The sequence below is a fragment of the Eubalaena glacialis genome, chromosome 9 (assembly GCF_028564815.1).
Source record: "Eubalaena glacialis isolate mEubGla1 chromosome 9, mEubGla1.1.hap2.+ XY, whole genome shotgun sequence".
Taxonomy (NCBI): domain Eukaryota; kingdom Metazoa; phylum Chordata; class Mammalia; order Artiodactyla; family Balaenidae; genus Eubalaena; species Eubalaena glacialis.
The window spans coordinates 57,774,338-57,792,248 of NC_083724.1; the positions used below are offsets into that span (position 1 = coordinate 57,774,338).

General features: G+C 40.8%; 1 protein-coding gene across 3 annotated transcripts in view; it reads left to right on the forward strand.

The window, feature by feature from the left end:
• Positions 1-4,273: 4,273 nt before the first annotated feature.
• UHRF2 (ubiquitin like with PHD and ring finger domains 2) overlaps positions 4,274-17,911 on the forward strand; it is a 75,249-nt gene continuing 61,611 nt past the window's right edge. For 2 of the 3 annotated variants that reach the window (XM_061200407.1, XM_061200409.1), the window contains exons 1-2: positions 4,274-4,755; positions 10,427-10,660. In XM_061200407.1, the coding sequence (XP_061056390.1) occupies positions 4,603-4,755; positions 10,427-10,660 (387 nt within the window). In that variant the 5' untranslated portion in view covers positions 4,274-4,602. The remainder of the gene's footprint in view (positions 4,756-10,426; positions 10,661-17,911) is intronic. The other variant, XM_061200410.1, reaches the window with a different exon arrangement.

The window sequence follows — 17,911 nt, forward strand, 5'->3', positions numbered from 1 at the left end:
TAGTGGTTACCACTGGGGAGAGGGTAGGGAGGAGGGGCAAAATAGGGGTAGGGGATTAAGAGGTACAAACTACTATGTATAAAATAAATAAGCTACAAGCTTATATTGTACAGCACAGGGAATATAGCCAACAGTTTATAATAACTATGAATGGAATAGAACCTTTAAAAATTGTGAGTCACTATATTGTATACCTGAAACTTATATAATATTGTACATCAACTATACTTCAATTAAAAGAAAAAAGGGGGGAAAAAAGAGGCTGTGAGCCAAGGTATAGGGAACTGAAGGAATATGTATGAATCTAGGACTGTAAAAATGTTACAATCCCTAGACCCAAAGAAATAAAAGAAGGGGGCTTCCCTGGTGGTGCAGTGGTTGAGAATCCGCCTGCCAATGCAGGGGACACAGGTTCGAGCCCTGGTCCGGGAAGATCCCACTTACCGCGGAGCAACTAAGCCCATGTGCCACAACTACTGAGCCTGTGCTCTAGAGCCTGCGAGCTACAACTACTGAGCCCACGTGCTGCAACTACTGAAGCCCGTGTGCCTAGAGCCCGTGCTCTGCAACAAGAGAAGCCAACGCAATGAGAAGCCCGCACACCGCAACGAAGAGTAGCCCCCGCTCGCTGCAACTAGAGAAAGCCCGCGTGCAGCAACGAAGACCCAACACAGCCAAAAGTAAATTAAAAAAAAAAATAAAAGAAAAGAAGGGAGAGGTTACCAGAACATGGAAAAGTGAGTCATGCAGAGCAGGTCACTTTTGTAGGAGTAGTGACTTCCCAGGAAGGCGAGGTGACCTTTCAGGAAGAAAGCCAGGGGAATAAATATACTGACCTCCCTCTCTTCCCATCCTGCAGTTTCCTGTCTGTGCTTCCTCCCCACTGGCCAAACTCAGTTGGAAGCCTGAGAGCACTGACCCCATTGATGTACTTTCTGCCCTTGAACTCCAGGACAGCCAGCCGGTAGAGAGTGGCCCTGGAGGAGCGAAAGGAAGGTAATCATCAAAGATGTGCAGATGAAAAGGTGGTAATCAGAACTTTAGAGACCAGATTGAAATTCACTTTACATATATATGTGTGTGTGTGTTGACTTTGAGACATTAGTTGAGAAAATGAGATATTCTGAGGGGTGATAAGATTCTAGAATAATTAGTTCTATGATCAATCTTTTATCTTTCTGTTTTGCCTCTTTTACTTGAACGAATACTGAATCATGACAGATGGCATAAACTTTAGTATTTGCTTCTCATCCATGTAAATAATTCCTCTTTTCTTTCCTTGCTCACATCTAAGTTGTTTCAGCTACACATCTGGTAATAAGGCATGGTATGTCAGAACTCTCTGATATTATGGTTTTTGTCAGAGAACTTCTATCTTGTTTTTAAAACCGGGCAGCTTCCTAAGCAGACAACAGCATTGCAGGGGAAGAGAAAACCTTAGTTACAACATGCACTATGTGGAGAAACACAGAAGGATGTATTTTGTTACATATAAAATCACTCTTTGCAGTTATTTATAGCCTAAGTAACATACTATTCACAAAAGCTCATGTTTCCAGATGTAATTAATTTGGTCTGCACAGGACAAATGTATCTTTTCTGAGTCTCACAGCTCTAAGCCCTGTTCTGTCAATCATTTGGGATCTACGCTGACTAGATTAACACAAATCCTATACTGTCCCAGTAGATACCCAATTTTGACAGTAGTTTCCCTCCATCCTCCCCCCCCCCCCCCAACCAAGGGTTCTCCATGGAAGATCCACCACATTAAGAAGGACAAATTGTCTTATGAGTACAGGAGATCTTGACTAGTTCCTCTTTCAGAACTTTTCTACTTCCCTGCAAAACTTTAGACCGCATTTCCAACTGTCACTTAGATATCTCCATGTAGGTATATTTTGGATGCATTTCAAATGCTACACAGTGCAAAGGGAACTCACTGAATTTTCCCAGTTTGCTTCCTCTTCTAGTTAAGAGCATCACCATCTACCAAAACCATCATTTAAGTCTCCCAAACTGGAAACTTGGGAATTATTCTTAGCATTCCATTTTCCTCATTACTCATATCCACACATTCTACAAGTCTGATAGGCTTGATTTTCTAGAATACTCTAGAAGCTACCCTTTCTTCTCTCACCCATTGCCACAAATTTCACCAAAACTGACACAATTGCCTCTTCAATAAGCTTTCTGACAGCATCTCCCCCTCCTCTCCTTGTCCCTTAGTTTTTCCCTAAGGCATCCTTCCACATTCCTTCTTCTGTCTTTCCAAAGGCATATTTAATCACAACAGTGGACTCCTTTAAAAACCTTAGTTTCTCCCTGGGGCCCACAAAATCTACTGCTTTGAATGCTAATATTCACACTGTGTTCTTCTCCATTTAGTCAACCTTTCTCTTATATGCAATCTCCTCTGACCTGTAAAAATGCATACCTCCTGTCTTTGCTTAAGCACTCTCTCCTCTTTGGGCATTCTGTACTTAACTAAATCCTCTCCATAATAATAGCACAAAAATAATTTATTGTGTACCAGCAAGGGATAGGCACGATGCTAAACACTCTACACTCATTAGATGTTATAAGCACCATTTTACATTGAGGAAATTGAAGTAAATAATTCGTCCAAGATCACATTTTAAGAAAACAGCAAAACTGGGTTTACAATTCAGGTCTATCTCAATCCGCGAACTGAACACTTAAATGCTGCCTTCATTACAATATACCATTTAACTCAGGTCAAGTTGTACCCCTATCTTTAAGCTCACAGATCATTCTAGTCCCCCTTCACTCATCTCTAATTGTTGTTTTAACCAACAACAGACTATTTAGTACTAAATTATTCTTTAATATTTTCATTTTTTCTAAATCTTATCTGAATTGGATTGTAAATTCTTTGTGAGCGGAGAATTAAAAAAAAAAGTCTTAACATGCCTCCGCAATGGCATAGCATATCCTATAATAGCAAATAGCTATCTCTTACTGGGGCAGGTTATAAGCATGTTTAATATTTACACATGTAATGAATACTCAGTATTTGCTTTACTTAAATCAGGAGCAGACAAGATGAATTATATTTAGAGGATACAGTGAATGTAAAATTTTCAACAAGAGCAGAGACCGAAGTGTGTATCTGTATTCCATTTTTTTCTGTCCCTCCCGTGTTGGGCCATCTTTTTTTATCATACTACTGGACTTCTCTGTACTTGCAGTTATCTTAAGTGGTTATTACAAAAATGCTGCTCTACCTTTAGGGTAATAATTGCCACCAGCCTGAATAGTCACGTTATGGATTTTGGCCAATATTAAGTCAAAATCTTATATATATAATTTTTTCTACCTTCACATGCTCTCTCCCTCCTTATTTGAAATAAGCCCACTGTTAGGTGTGTTAGGTAACCCTGCTTTGGGCCTGTTTCGGAGAATTTATTCCTGGTAGGCTCTCTGGAATTCCTTCTTCGGGGGTGTGTAATTTTGCATCTTTTAAAAGCATTTTCCATGACCCCGCAATCCCTTAGGCCAAATGCTCACTAACCCGGAAGGTCCACAAACGGAAACCGCAAGAGGCCCTCCGGGCGGCGGCACCAACGCCTCCGTGGCCCGAGGTCCGGTTGCGAGCTCAGCGGGCCCGTAGAGGGCGATCCCACCCGGCCCCGCAGCCTGCAGGCCTAGGGCCGCCACCTCGGCCCAGCGGCGGGAAACCCCAGGAAGCTGGTTTCCGCGCGAAGGCAGCATTCGGGCGGGCGGGAAACGAGTTCGCGAAGCAGAAGGATCCCCAAGGCCTTTCCTGGGTGGCCGGCCCCACCAGGCCGCGTGGCTGGCGGTGTCTGGCTGAGCGCGGTGAAGCGGGTTCATTTCCTTACGTGCTTTCTCACAAATCTAGGCCGCGCCCGCGCGCACGCACACCGCTTTTCATGATCATACAAGTGCACGTCAGAGTTTCTCATCTTTGGTGTGTTTTTGAGACCACAGAACCGAATCGGCTAAGCCTGAGGAGTCGCTCGCGCTCTGGGTCGCGAAACCAAGACCAAGGGTGCAACCCATGTGGGCGGCCTTCTAACCGCCAGACACCCGAAGACTAGAGGGCGTGTCCAGGGCCCAGGTGCACGCTGAGGCGCAAGTAACGGCTCTCGGCGGCCCCGCCCCTCCGCCCCGCCCTCCCCGCACCCGCCCATTTTAGTTCCCTCAGGTCTATAGCCACTTCCCTGGTCGCTTCCTCTTTAAGGCGGAGCCCGGCGTAGATCTCGCGAGATCCGGGTTGGCGCCGTGACCTCCATGTGGGAGCTAGAGCTCTATAAGTAAACACTCCGCGCGGTGCAGACAAGGCTGTTTCCTATTTGTGAGGCGGGGGCTGCGAAAGCAGCCGCGCTTCCGACTGGTTCCGGTTTCCTTCCCTCCTCAGCTCTCTTAGGTGGGCTCGCGGTCTAGCATTCGCCGCCGCCTGTCGGGCCCGGCGTCTGGTCGGTCTTCCTCGCTTGTGCGCGCGCTCGCCCGCCAGCCGCGGAGAGCCAGAGCAGCCGGAGAAGCGGCGCGGGCCGGGCGGGGCGCGGCGCCCGGAGCGCAGGGGGAGACAAAGCGAAGCCGGCCCCTTCTCCCGGCGCCGAGATGTGGATCCAGGTTCGCACCATCGACGGCTCCCAGACGCGCACCATTGAGGACGTGTCTCGGAAAGCCACAATTGAGGAGCTGCGCGAACGGGTGTGGGCGCTGTTCGACGTGCGGCCCGAGTGCCAGCGCCTCTTCTACCGGGGCAAACAGGTGAGGCGCGCCCACCGCACCCCTCTGGAAGCCCAGCAAGGGCAGCGGGGCGCCACGGGGATGCGTGGGCTGGGCGGGCCGGAGGGCTTGGTGCACCGCGCGCGCAGAGCGCACCTAGCTCCACTTCGGGTGGGCAACCCGCGAGGCTCAGAGTGCGGCCCTGGGCCCGCCTACAGGGCGCAGCGGGGTCCTGCCCGGCCCCGTTGCAGGTGCGCTCGGCGGGGGCGCCCCGCGCGCCGAGATCTCATCGCCCTTACCAAGCGGGTCAGCAGCCGCAGGCACAGCCCGCCAGAGCGCCTGGGTTCCCTCGCTTCCCGCGCTTGGTGGGGTCCGGGGCCCCTGGAGGGCGGGGAGGGCAGCGGGCTCTGGCGGCCATGCCGAAGTGCGGGTGGGGAGGGTCGGAGGCCCCCGCTCCCGGCCGCGCTGACCCGGCTCACGGCTCGTATCGCTTCCGTATCTCTGCCGGGCTCCCGGCTCCCAAATAGGAGGGGAAACATACATTGCTCCCTCTGGGGCACAAGACCCGAAGTCTGTCTCCTCACTGTGGAAGGGATTTGTATATACTGAAGATTCGAAGGGTTTACAGAACTTCTGGCTCTCGCTTCCCTCACCTCTTTTCCTAGAATCATATCTGTCGTGGGACAGATTAGAGACCTGGGCTGAAGAAGCTGTTGATGTAACCCGGGACAGGTTTAAACTGCCCAGTGTTTGCCAAGAGGGTTGTTCGCAGAGCGAAAAGCAGTGTAAAAGATTCGTTTTGCTCTTATTTTTCACCTTCTAATAGACCCCTCACTCAAGCTTTTAACACAGCAATTGGAGTATAGCCAGCGGTACATACTTGAAGGCTGAAAGTGTTTTTTGGCGGTGAGGGTGTCTGTGGGCGTCGCTGGTAGTTGAACAGTTTAGCCTTGGTCTGGCCCATTGAAGAAGATTTTTCATACTCACATGGCCTGTACCTAGAGACCCAGACCCATCCTATTTTATTGCCTTTTTCTTTTTTAAAAAACGTTAATCCACTAAAGAAGTTGGCATCCTCCAGTTGGTAGATCATAGTTTGGCTCCAATCCTGTGGTTTGAAATAAGTGTAACTCTCTTTGATTTGGTAAAAGTAGCCGTTTTCCTACAGCCAAAGGGTTTGAAAGGAATATTTTTCTCCCCTTCCTAGGCTTACCCTTTGAAAACTGCCCAGAAATTTCAGAGTAACAAGATTACACTCTGAGAAAGAGCCAGGGGTTTTTTTGTTTTCAAGTAAACGATGGCATCTTTGATATGTGTTAGTAGCCAGTTTTATATTGATCTTCTAGTGTTAGACTTGTAAAAACAGCTGTTCAATTTAGTTGTAAACTTTGCTTTAGAAATAAATGTATGTGTATTAAACACTATGTAGCTTTATATTGCTATGTCTCCAGTGGCTGACACCTTTTTATCTTTTGGTCAAAAGTGAAAAGCATGTAATCAATTTTATTGAATTTTATTTTCTAGCTAGGAACAATAGTACATGAATTCCTGGGGTACTTTGGTGACTTCACCAGAGATAGAAATGAAGCATGAAAATGTATTCCTGGGCGACACCCCTTACAGTCTAATTATCAAATACGATAAAAAGAAAATGTGCACCTGGCTGTCTTTAGGAAAAGGTAGGGATTGGGATAAATTCAAGGCAACAGGGTGCATTTTCAGGAAACCAGGAGGCTATTCCAGGTTCAGGGAAAAACTTGAGGATAACAACATTATGTACCCCTAGCCCAGGACAGTTGATAACTCCCTACTTTGATTTCACTATAGGGATAAACCAGTAGGAATTAGGAATGGACCTTGGGTGCTGTACTTAGTTGGAGACAGAAGGAAGACATCGCTGAAGCTGTGTTTGTTCCTTATGAGCTGACAGGTAGCCATGGCAGTGATTATTATCTCTATTCTCCTTTCCTCTTTGGTGTTTACAGTCCTTGGACAGGATAGTGTGTCCTACTATTGGATTGGTGTCACAGGGCTGCCCTTATCCTGTAAAATGCCTTTGTGCTTATTAGAAAAAGGCCACCCCTTCCTCAAGATGCCTTACTGCCACATAGTGAAAAATGTCATAAATAAAATCAAATTTACAGTGTCCATGATGTAAATGGTCTCCCCCCTCCCCCCACCTTTGTGTGTTAGGTCTGCCGCTTTTAATCCTTGGAAAACATCAGAATCACCTGTGGATATTTATTATAGATGCTCAGCTCACCCCAGAATTGCAAGTGGTTGAATTTAACAAGACCCCATGGGAGACTCTGATGAGCACCAGAGTTTGAAAATGAATGTTGAAGGATAGTCAGCCTCATACTAGTTTCTTACTGTTCAAAGTATGGTCCCTGGATCAGCAGGACCAACAGCATTAGCTTCACCTGGAAACCTCACACCAGACCTACTGAAGTAGAATCTGTATTTTAACAAGGTCCCCAGGTGGTCTGTATGCAAATGAAGCTTGAGAAGCTCTGTAATTATGTGATTCTCTCTACTTTAGAGAGTCAGAATGGAGAGCAGCAATTCAGGGCTGTAAGTTCCAGTTAAAGTAGGGTAACCTCATTTGGGTATTCTTCTCTGGGAAGTTGAGTTTGCACCCTGGGGGTTGAGGGTTTTTTTTAAGCAAGAGTTATATTGGTGGATCTCTAAATCTTTTTGAGAATCCAGAGTTTTTCCTACTTCGAAAGGATTCTCTTCCTCCTTCTCTTTCCTTCCCTGTACCACTGTAGGGACTCTTAGAATAGATTGTAGATGTGGGGCATGAACCAGAACTGAAGAAAAACTGAGTAGTTGCCTTTTGCCCCTGGACTCAGTTTTCACATGGAGTACAAAGTAAAAGTGTTTGCCTACTTAAAGGAGTGTGTGTGTGTGTGTGTGTGTTATAGTGTATATGCTGTGAAAGTGTAATGCCCTCCACCTGCATCCCTTATCATTAGCCCCTTGGGAATGATTTCTCTGCCTTCTCAGCCACTGCCAATTCGTGTTTGCTTCCTAGTTTTCCCTTGCATCATTGTTGCCGTTCTTACTGTTACCTGGAATTTCTTCCTTCAACCCAATTCAAGGAAAAAATTCTAGGACTAGTCCTGCCTCTCTAATGTTGTAAATTCTGCAACCCCATCTTCTAGGATGGCAGTTATCAAACATTTTCTGCTGTGAGACATTGATGGACTATAGTTAAATGCATGAAACTCATAGGTGTTTGTAATTTCCAAATTACCCAGTCCTTTTCTCCCCCACTCAGCATACTTTAAGTGCAGGTAATTTTCAATCTATACTTTCATTAAATTTGGGAGAACTTTAGTACTTATTCTTATTTTTTTTAGCTGTGCAGCTTGCAAGATCTTGGTTCCCTGACCAGGGATCAAACTTGCGCCCTCGGCAGTGAAAGCGCAAGGACCACTGGACCGCCAGGGAATTTCCAGTACTTTTAAAATAACATTCCAACAGTCTTCGCAACTCTTCACAATAGCCTAACTCTGTGGAACTTTCTGTGCGGTGAATAGTAATCACTGTTTCAGGAAAACTGGGAGGGTACCTATGAATTAGGAAGCACTATATAATCTGGGTAAAAGTCGCTATCCTAGCGAGCGTGAGTAATTGAGGAAAAGTGGTTACTTGTTAATTGTGGGCCTAATTTCTATTACAGGGCTTCATGCCTTCATATGCTTAGCGCTTCACTATGACTTAAGATACTACTTTTCCTTTCAAACCAAGTCTCACTTTAAGCAGCTTATATTTACTCTGATCACTTCCTAGAAACTAGTCAGAGGGGTTGGGTATAAGAATGCCCCCAAGGTCCCTCTCACTGACACCTCAAATTTCAGTGGAAAAGTGTTTATGGAAATACTTTGGATTTCCAATTATTTCATCACCTTAACAGCTATCTTCATTTTGGGGCATGCCCTACCAGTTAATTTGCATGTTCTGTGCTGTTAGTTTTTTCCCTACTTTGAACATGACATTTTTTTGTAGTTGTCATAATGTGCAACAGCTGTATGTTTAATCAAAGTTGTGCTTTTTCAGTTGTTACAGAATTGGTGTGTTCTTACTTGGGGGTGGGGGGGAGGGAAGGGGATGCTGTTGGAGAAAGTCAAAATGAAGGTGTGAATGTGTAGTTTTTTGTTCCTTGAGGTTTTCCCAGGAGTTCTTGTTTTTTGAATCAGATAAGCCATGTTAACATCCTGTCCCTATAAGGGCTTATCTACTTACTGACTTGGAAGACTCCTTAGACTTATTTGAAGTAAGCATGTTAACTAATCTGTGAGATAATGTCTCATTTAATTCCCTCACTGGAAAATTTGAATTTCTCAATCCCTTGTTCTGTTTAACGGTGTGAACACCTGTAGTGTGCAGGATTGTGCCAAGTGTACTCTTGGACCACTTGAATTAAAGTTACCTTACCTAGTACATTAGTAAGTTTGTCATTCAAGGACAGATTCTCATTCATTTCTCTTTGGTTGACTTCTCACATATGGCTTTATTGTGTTAGAGCTGTGAATGATGACAGGTATTAACATACAAAGAGGGAAGAATGACTAGGGATTAAATTGGTAATGTTTTTGGGGAAATGGTAGTTCTGAACTTCAAGGAGTTTAGAGAAATGGCCAACTGACTTTTATAAAGAAACAAAATGGAGACTTAGTTTCCTAGGGCTTCCGTAACAAAGTACCAAACCCTAGGTGGGTTAAGACAACAAATTTATTGTCCAGCAGTTCTGGAAGTTGTAAGCCAGAACTCAGGTTGTCAGCAGGGCCATGCTATCTCTGGCTCTAAGGAAGAATCCTTCCTTGCTTCCTTTAGCTTCTTGATGTTTGCTAACAATCCTTGGTGTTCTTGGCTTGTAAATGTGTCACTCTAGTCACGTGGCTATTTTCTCCCCTTGTGTCTGTCCAAATTTAAACTTTTCATAAGGACACCAATCACAATGGATTAGGGCCCACCCTTATCATCTAGTTTTAACTTGATTACATCTGTAAAGATCCTATTTACAAATAAATAAGGTCGCATTCTGAGTTACTTGGGATTAGGACTTCACCGTATTTGGGAGGGGTTGGGGGTGGGGCTGGTGGACGCCATTCAGTCCTTTATAGAGACCTTGCCAAAATATGGGTAAGTTGCAAGATAATTTATTCACTAGTCATCCTGGAATACTTTTCATAATACAACTTGATCACCTTTATAGAGAACTTTGAGCAAGTTGGAGTAGCATAAGCAAGAATTGTAATTATTCCTGCTTGAATTTTTTTTCCGCTTGATTTTTTAAAATTACTCTTCAGAAAGATAAAATGGTTAAATGTCTTTAGGAACACAAGGTCATGAAACAGTTCACTTTCAAAATTCACCTTTCTTGTAGATTCATTAAAATACACAAAACTTGTTGAAGTTTAGAGTTTTTCTGCCTAGGTGATGAGGTCGCAGCAGCAGTGATACATTTTTGGTGTCAGTGGCTATCAGATTTCCCTATAGTTGATATAGAATGGTTCTTAAGAATTTATTGAGGTCCTGAGAAGATGCTGTCATCAGAGGCCATAGGAATGGCTTCACAATCACTAAATTGCAGTGCTCTGTATTTTATTTTAATAATTTAGCTAGGACATTTGAGTAACTAAGGATGTAGAAAGATTGAGTTTTGAGAGAAGCATTTTAATCTTTTTCTATCCTTTTTTTCTAGTTAGAAAATGGATATACTTTATTTGATTATGATGTTGGACTGAATGATATAATTCAGCTGCTAGTTCGTCCAGACCCTGACCTTCCTAGCACATCTAAACAGACTGATGTACAGGCCAAACCCTGTTCTAATAGTCCACCTAAAGTAAAGAAAACCCCAAGGGTGGGACCTTCCGGTCAGCCGTCTACATCAACTCATGATTTTCTTATTGATCCTGGCATTGGACTATACAAGGTATGTTGTCTTCCTCAGACTTCTGGTTAATTGTGAGAATATAGATATGTTCTCTTCAGGGTGTTGTGAACAAGAAAACATTGATTGCTGTTTGAGAGTAAAGATTGGGCTGTTAATATTTTAACTTTTAAAAGTAATCTTGAAATACTAGTGAAAGATATGTAGACAAATGTATAAAATGTGTATGCACAGTGCAGAGAATAATAAAGCAAACACCTGTGTAATTCCACCAAGGTTAAGTAGTTCCTTTTTAAAGCCTCCTGTGTGCCCCTACCAGAACATATCTCCCTCTCCCTAAGAGGTAAACTACTTGTTCTCACTTGTATGGTCATTTTATTTTTCTTTAGTGTTACTACTTATGTATGTATCTCTAAACAATGTTTTGTTTTGCCTGTATTTGAACTTTTACTTTTTTGCATATAGATATTTTATTTTTCACTATTATGTTATTCCGTTTTATTAACATGCCACGATACATTTATCTAATCCATGATTAATAGGTATTTGGGCTGTTTCCAGTTTTAGCTGTTATGAACTGTGCTGTTTTGAACCAACTATGTGTATCCTGGTATACATGTTCAAGAATTTCTTCAGGAATTTTTACCTAGAAATAAAAGTGCTGGTGGAATTTCGATGCATATTGTATCTGTAGATCAGCTTGGGGAATTGACATCTTTACAATGTTGAGTCCTTCATTCACGAATGATAGATGTCTCCATTAATTTAGATCTTTGACATCTTTCTCAATTACTTTTCTGTTTACATATCTTTGACTTATTTCTAGCAGCTTTGTTTTTGATGCTGTTACAAATGGTTGCCTTTTAAAATTGTGATTTGTTTGGTATGTAGAAATGCAATTGATTTATTTATTGACCTTTGTTATCCAGCAATTTCTTCAAATTCCAGTAAATTTTGTAGGAATAATTGACAGTTTTGCTCCATCTTTTTCTATCCATATATTTTTTCTTAATTCTTACTGGTTGGGATAAACTGGGACCCAAACTTAATTTTTCAGAGCTTTTTCAAGGCTAAAAATTAAAGATTGGTAGACAAAATGAATTAAGAAAATGCAAATAGAGATCTATGGAAAAATGCAAACAGATCCATAAAAATGGAAAGAATCAAAACTGGCAAAGAGTTGTATCAAAGTACCTGGCCTGGCTACGCTGATGAATTGCTTTAAACCCACAAAGATATCTAAATTGACCCACAAATGTAAAAAAAGGAAAGCTTTCATTTGTTCTATAAATTTAGTGTAATACTGATACTTAAAACATGATAAAAAGCACACTAGTATCACTACATATTGATGTAAAACCTCAGTTATGTTTTGCAAATAAAATTATAACTGTATATTAGAAGAACATACGTTGACTAATTGTGGTTTGTCAGGAAGTGGGATAGTTCATTGTTAAGAAATATTTTAATATTTCATATTAATAAACCAAAGAAAACATGATCTAATCTGTTTTCTGCATCTAAATAAAAATTTGAATTCATTTCTGATTTTTTTAAAAAATCCTTGGTAAGAGGAACAGATGGAATAGATGAATATTTTAAACCACACCCAGCATCATGCTTAATGGTGGGGAAAAGCCACAAACATTCCCATTAAAGACAGGAGCCAGACAAAGAAGCCCGTTAATGCTATTGTTTAACATCTTTCTAGAAGTGCTAGATAATACAGATAAGCAGAAAACAAAGTGTTGTAAATACTGGAGAAGGCAGTCTTTACTTAGAAATACCTGGAAAGCTGAGAAAATACCTTAGAGCATTATGAGCCATCAGCAGAGTGGCTGTTTACCAGTAGCTTTCCTTACTATGATCATTTAGTAAAAGAAAAAAGTATAGTAACAAAACAAAAGTCTGGGAATAAACTTACATGATATGCACAAAACTTACATAAATTAGTGCCTTATGTAGTGCTCACAGTTCAGATTGAATTGTTAATATTGAAAGCCCACTTGCCAAATTGTTGTCTACGTCACTCATTGATTTCATCACTCTTTCAGTTGCCAAAACTTTCTACTTGATATTTTTTCGTATTATTTTAAAAATAAACTTGTTAGTTTAGAACAGTTTTAGATTTACAGCATAATTGGGAAGATACTACAGAGTTTCCATATATCCCACACCTGGTTTGCGCTGTTGACATCTTACATTAGTGTGTGGCAGGTTTGTTATAATTAATGAACCATATCTCCTTAGCTTGTACCTAATGTCTTTTATGTTCCAGAATCGCATCTAGGACACCATATTACATTTACATTAGTATTATACTAAGATAGTTGTCACGTCTCCTTAAGCTCCACTTGGCTGTGGCAGTTTCTCAGACTTTGTATTTGATTATCTTGACAGTTTTGAGGAGTATTGGTCAGGTATTTTGTAAAATGCCATGTTAGGATTCATTTGTTTTCCTCATCATTAGACTGGATTTACATATTTTGGGAGGAAGAGCACAGAGGCGAAGTGCTATTTTCATCGCATATCTAGGGCACTGTACTGTCGACATTCTATTTGGTGATTATAATTTAGGTTTTACATCAATAGTAACTTACTACTGTTGATGTGAACCACAATTACCCGGCCAAGGTGTAGTGTGTGTCACATTTCTTCACTGTCAGTTTACTTTCCCCCACCCCCCTTTACATACTGTATTTTTTTGAGATGAAGTCATTCTATGCAGCCCAAACTGCATATAGTCAGATTATCTACAAAAATTATTGGGAATTCTTTTATGTGGGAGACTTGTCTCTTCTCCATTTCTTCAGTCATTTATTGACATCAGTATGGATATTTTTTCTCCTGTGTCCCTTCCATATACCCCCATTATTTTGGGTTTCTTTGATTTTCGTTAAAGCGCTTTCTTTCTGGCACTGGCACTAGCCCTAGCGCTTTTCTTTCGGGCTCATCTTGTAAGTTTCCTGCCCCAGTCCTGCAGTCAACCATTTCTCCAAGGAGCCTTGGTTCCTTTAATTGGAGAATGGTATTGGAAACTAAGATCTGGGCTCTAGGTGCTCCTTGCTACTGGGGTGTTCTTGTTTTTAGGGCCCTCAGCTGACAGAGCAAGGAAATATATGTAGTATGTATACTAACTCCTGTATATCCATGTATCTATAAATATGTAACCATCTGTGTCCATATTAAGCTTACATTATTACATTTTAACTTTTAAGGGCAACAGTTTAGAAGCTGCTACTTTTGACTTGATTTGTTTTGGGCCATGTAGGTATGAATTTGTTTTCATAGGAGGACCAGCTTATGAATCTGCAGATCTGAGATTAATCAAGGTTAAGTAGTTAAGGTCGATTTAAATTCTCTGTTTAGCACACTTCTCAATACCCAGTTGTGTCCCCTCCCCCAAACTAATTCAGACAAACATCATGAGAAACTACTTCTCTTAGCAGATCTTTGCTTTTTATTTGCAGTGTTAGCACTTTGGCTGTCACCTATTTCTAGTACTTGGTTTTGTTTTGTTTTGTTTTTTAAACATCTCTTATATTTCATATTAATATATAGCATAGATGTTAAGGACTTGAGCTTTGTTGTCAGACTTGGTTTCAAATTTCAATTCAGCCACTTTCTGAGTTGGACAAATTTGGCAAGTAAGTACATTGTCTCCCTTTCCTCATTTAGAAATACACTTGGAACCTGGCATGTAAACTCTCAAAAGGCTACTGTTATTTGTAAAGTAATATGTTTAGTCAAAGCTGCACTTAACCTTCCTCTTTAGTTGAAGAGGCTAACACAAACTTACTTGCTTTTTTGGATGAACCTCGGTAATTGTCATAGATATTTGAAATTTTGACTAGTGACTTTTTCGTATAGAAGGGCTTATTTCTGGATAATGCATTCATTGAATATTTAGATATTTTGTGTATATTTGTACTAGATACTAGAAATGAGGGGTAAACAGATGATATTGCCCTCTGCCTTCATAATTATATTAGATATTCTTTTGGGCTAGCCTGAAAATGCTCAGAGGCTTCTACTTTTGACTTATTTTGAGTTTGCTTTGAATTTTGTCTGTTTTCCTTAGAGCGAGTCTCTGAATAGTGAGTATATCAAACTTTCATTAAATTGTGTCTGAATCATTTAAAAATTGGGAGGTTTGTTTTTTTTCCTCTTCATGAATTCTTGCCTGTGTAATTTTTGCTTTATAAAGATTTTTCTTTATGGATGAGCAAACAGATTTGGAGGCTTTCCCTTCCTTTTGCCTAAGAATATTTTTGGACCTCATGATAAGCAGGCACAAAAAGTGGATTTTCAAAGTAGTGTACTCAAAACAGACATAGGTAAACATTCAAACTTTAAGGTGAAATTTTAATCTGAAGTTGTTATCCAATATCAGTCTTGTTTTGCCCTATTTGATAACTTTGAGGGATATTTGGTCAATTTCAGATAGCTTTTCACATGTTGTAAAAAACCAGATATCACTATCATGTTTAGAAAGTCTGTGGAAGATTGTGCAGAGGCTGGGTCCATCCATTCCCATTGTACAACACATTGAATCACACTCTAGGAAGTAATTTATTTCTGCAACCAGGTGGACCTCTGATGCCTGAATTGGTTTTAATTCTGGTTTTTACATGTGGAAGCTTTGTATGACTCACATCAGATCTTACTATTGAAATGACTCATTCTGGCTTAAATAATAACTGTTTAGCATGATGATAGTAAGCTTTTAGGGTTTAGCTAAGTGTGTCGCACTGTTAAAACTTTTTACATGTCTATGCTTATTGTAGCAAATAAAGAGGAAAATTATCAGTAATTACTAAGTAAAAATCATGGATTTCTTATATTTCCTGTCTTTTGTCTATAGTGCAGTGCTGCTTTATTTAACCTTGTTGATCATGAAATGTAATAGACAACAAATAAGAGTAGAACTTAACAAGATATTATGAAGTCAGTGTCCATAAATACCACTCAAATTAAGAAATAGAACAGCAGTACGCCAGGAGCTTCTCATGTGCCCCTCTTTATTAAACTCCCTCCTCCCTAGTTGTAACTACTACCCAAACTTCTATGGTAGTCATTTCTTTACTTTTTATTAGCTTTAACCTTTTATTTATTTATTTTTTAAAATAAATTTATTTATTTATTTATTTTTGGCTGTGTTGGGGCTTCATTTCTGTGGGAGGGCTTTCTCTAGTTGCGGCGAGCGGGGGCCACTCTTCATCGCGGTGCGCGGGCCTCTCACTCTCGCGGCCTCTCTTGTTGTGGAGCACAGCCTCCAGACGCGCAGGCTCAGTAATTGTGGCTCACGGGCCTAGTTGCTCCGCGGCATGTGGGATCTTCCCAGACCAGGGCTCGAACCCGTGTCCCCTGCATTGGCAGGCAGATTCTCAACCACTGCGCCACCAGGGAAGCCCACTTTAACCTTTTATTACACTTAACCTCTAATAACCTTTAACCTATGTATGCATCCCTAATTTTCCTCTTTCTGAACTTTATATAAATGGAACCATATTGTGTTTTGATTTGTAACTCTGAAGAAACACGGTATAATGAGAAAATCATGTTCAGAGTTAGAGAAACCTTTATCAGCTTAGCTCCCATTTCTAGCTGTGTATCTTCTGAGGGCAAGTGTATTTCACTTCTGAACCTAATTGGAAAATAAGAATGACGTTGCATTGTAATTTTTAAAGGAGGTAACGTATATAACGTTAAATGGCTAATGTATTTACTAAATAAGCATGGTATGGTAATAAGACCATACTATGAGTTTTAATAAGTTTTAACATAGGACATATGTTGATACTTAGTGGAAGGAGAGTTATTTCATTTGTTCCTACTATATGCTTGCTAGGTTGGCACATCATACAGATTTGTCACCTAATCTCAATATTACTGCAAAGTATGTTACTTTATAAAAGAAGCTGAGGCTGGGACAGGTTAAGTAACTTGTTCAAGGTTACATCTAGTAGGTGATAAGCAAGGGCTTAAACTGAGGTTTATCTGCAGAGCTTGTGTGTTTTCCACAGAACATACAAAGTGCTACAGCTAGCTATGGTAATTTCTCAAGTATTTGCTCTTGGTACTGTTTTATTTTTTAATGATTTTTCCTTGCCTCCCATACTTGGGGTTTTTTTGTTTGAGTTTTTATCAAATACTTGGACATGAAAGACTCTTCTCTAAATGTGGCTACGGGCATATCTTGGAGATAATACGGGTTTGGCTCCAGACGACTGCAAAAAAGAATATCGCAGTAAAGAAGTCAAACAAGTTTTTTGTTTTCCAGTGCATACAAAAATTACATTTACACTATACTATAGCCTATTAAATGTACAACAGCATAATTTCTTTTAAAAATGTACATACCTTAATTTTAAAATGCTTTATTTAAAAATAACCATCTAAGCCTTCAGCAAGTCGTGATCTTTTTGCTGGTGGAGGGTCTTGCGTCCGTGTTGATGGCCGCTGGCTGATCAGGGTGGTGGTGGCTGTGGCAGTTTCTTAAATAAGACAGCAACTTTGTCAACTTTGTCACATAGATTGACTCTTCCTTTCACAAACAACTTTGTCACATAGATTGACTCTTCCTTTCACAAACAAGTTTTCTGTAGCATACAAGGCTGTTGGATAGCATTTTACTCACAATAGAACGTCTTTCAAAATTGGAGTTGAGTCCTCTCAAACCCCGCCACTGCTTTATCAACTAAGTTTATATAGTATTCTAAATCCTTTGCTGTTTCAACAATCTTTACAGCATCTTCAGCAGGAGTAGCTTCCATCTCAAGAAACTACTTTCTTTGCTCATCCATAAGAAGCAACTCCGTATCCATTCAAGGTTTACCATGAAATTACAGCAATTCACCAACATCTTCAGGATCCACTTCTAATTCTAGTTCTCTTGCTATTTCCATCACATTGAAGTCCTGAACCCCTCAAAGTCATCCATGAGGGTTGGAATCAATGTATTCTAAATCCTATTAATGTTGATATTTTGACGTCTTCCCATGAATCACAAATGTCCTAATGGCATCGAGAATGGTCACTTCTTTCCAGAATGTTTTCAGTCAACTTTGCTGAGATCCATCAGAGGAATCACTATGGTAGCTATAGCCTTACAAAATGTATAGTAATGAATAGTAGCAAAAACATAAGCTTTAAGGTCAAGGTGTCTTCAAATCCTAGTTTTACATTTTATTAACTTTCATTTGGAGCAAGTTAACTTGTCAGAGCCTTTGTTTCCTTACCCTGTAAAATATGATTTATTAATTATTAAGGTTAGTTAGACAAGCCTAACTA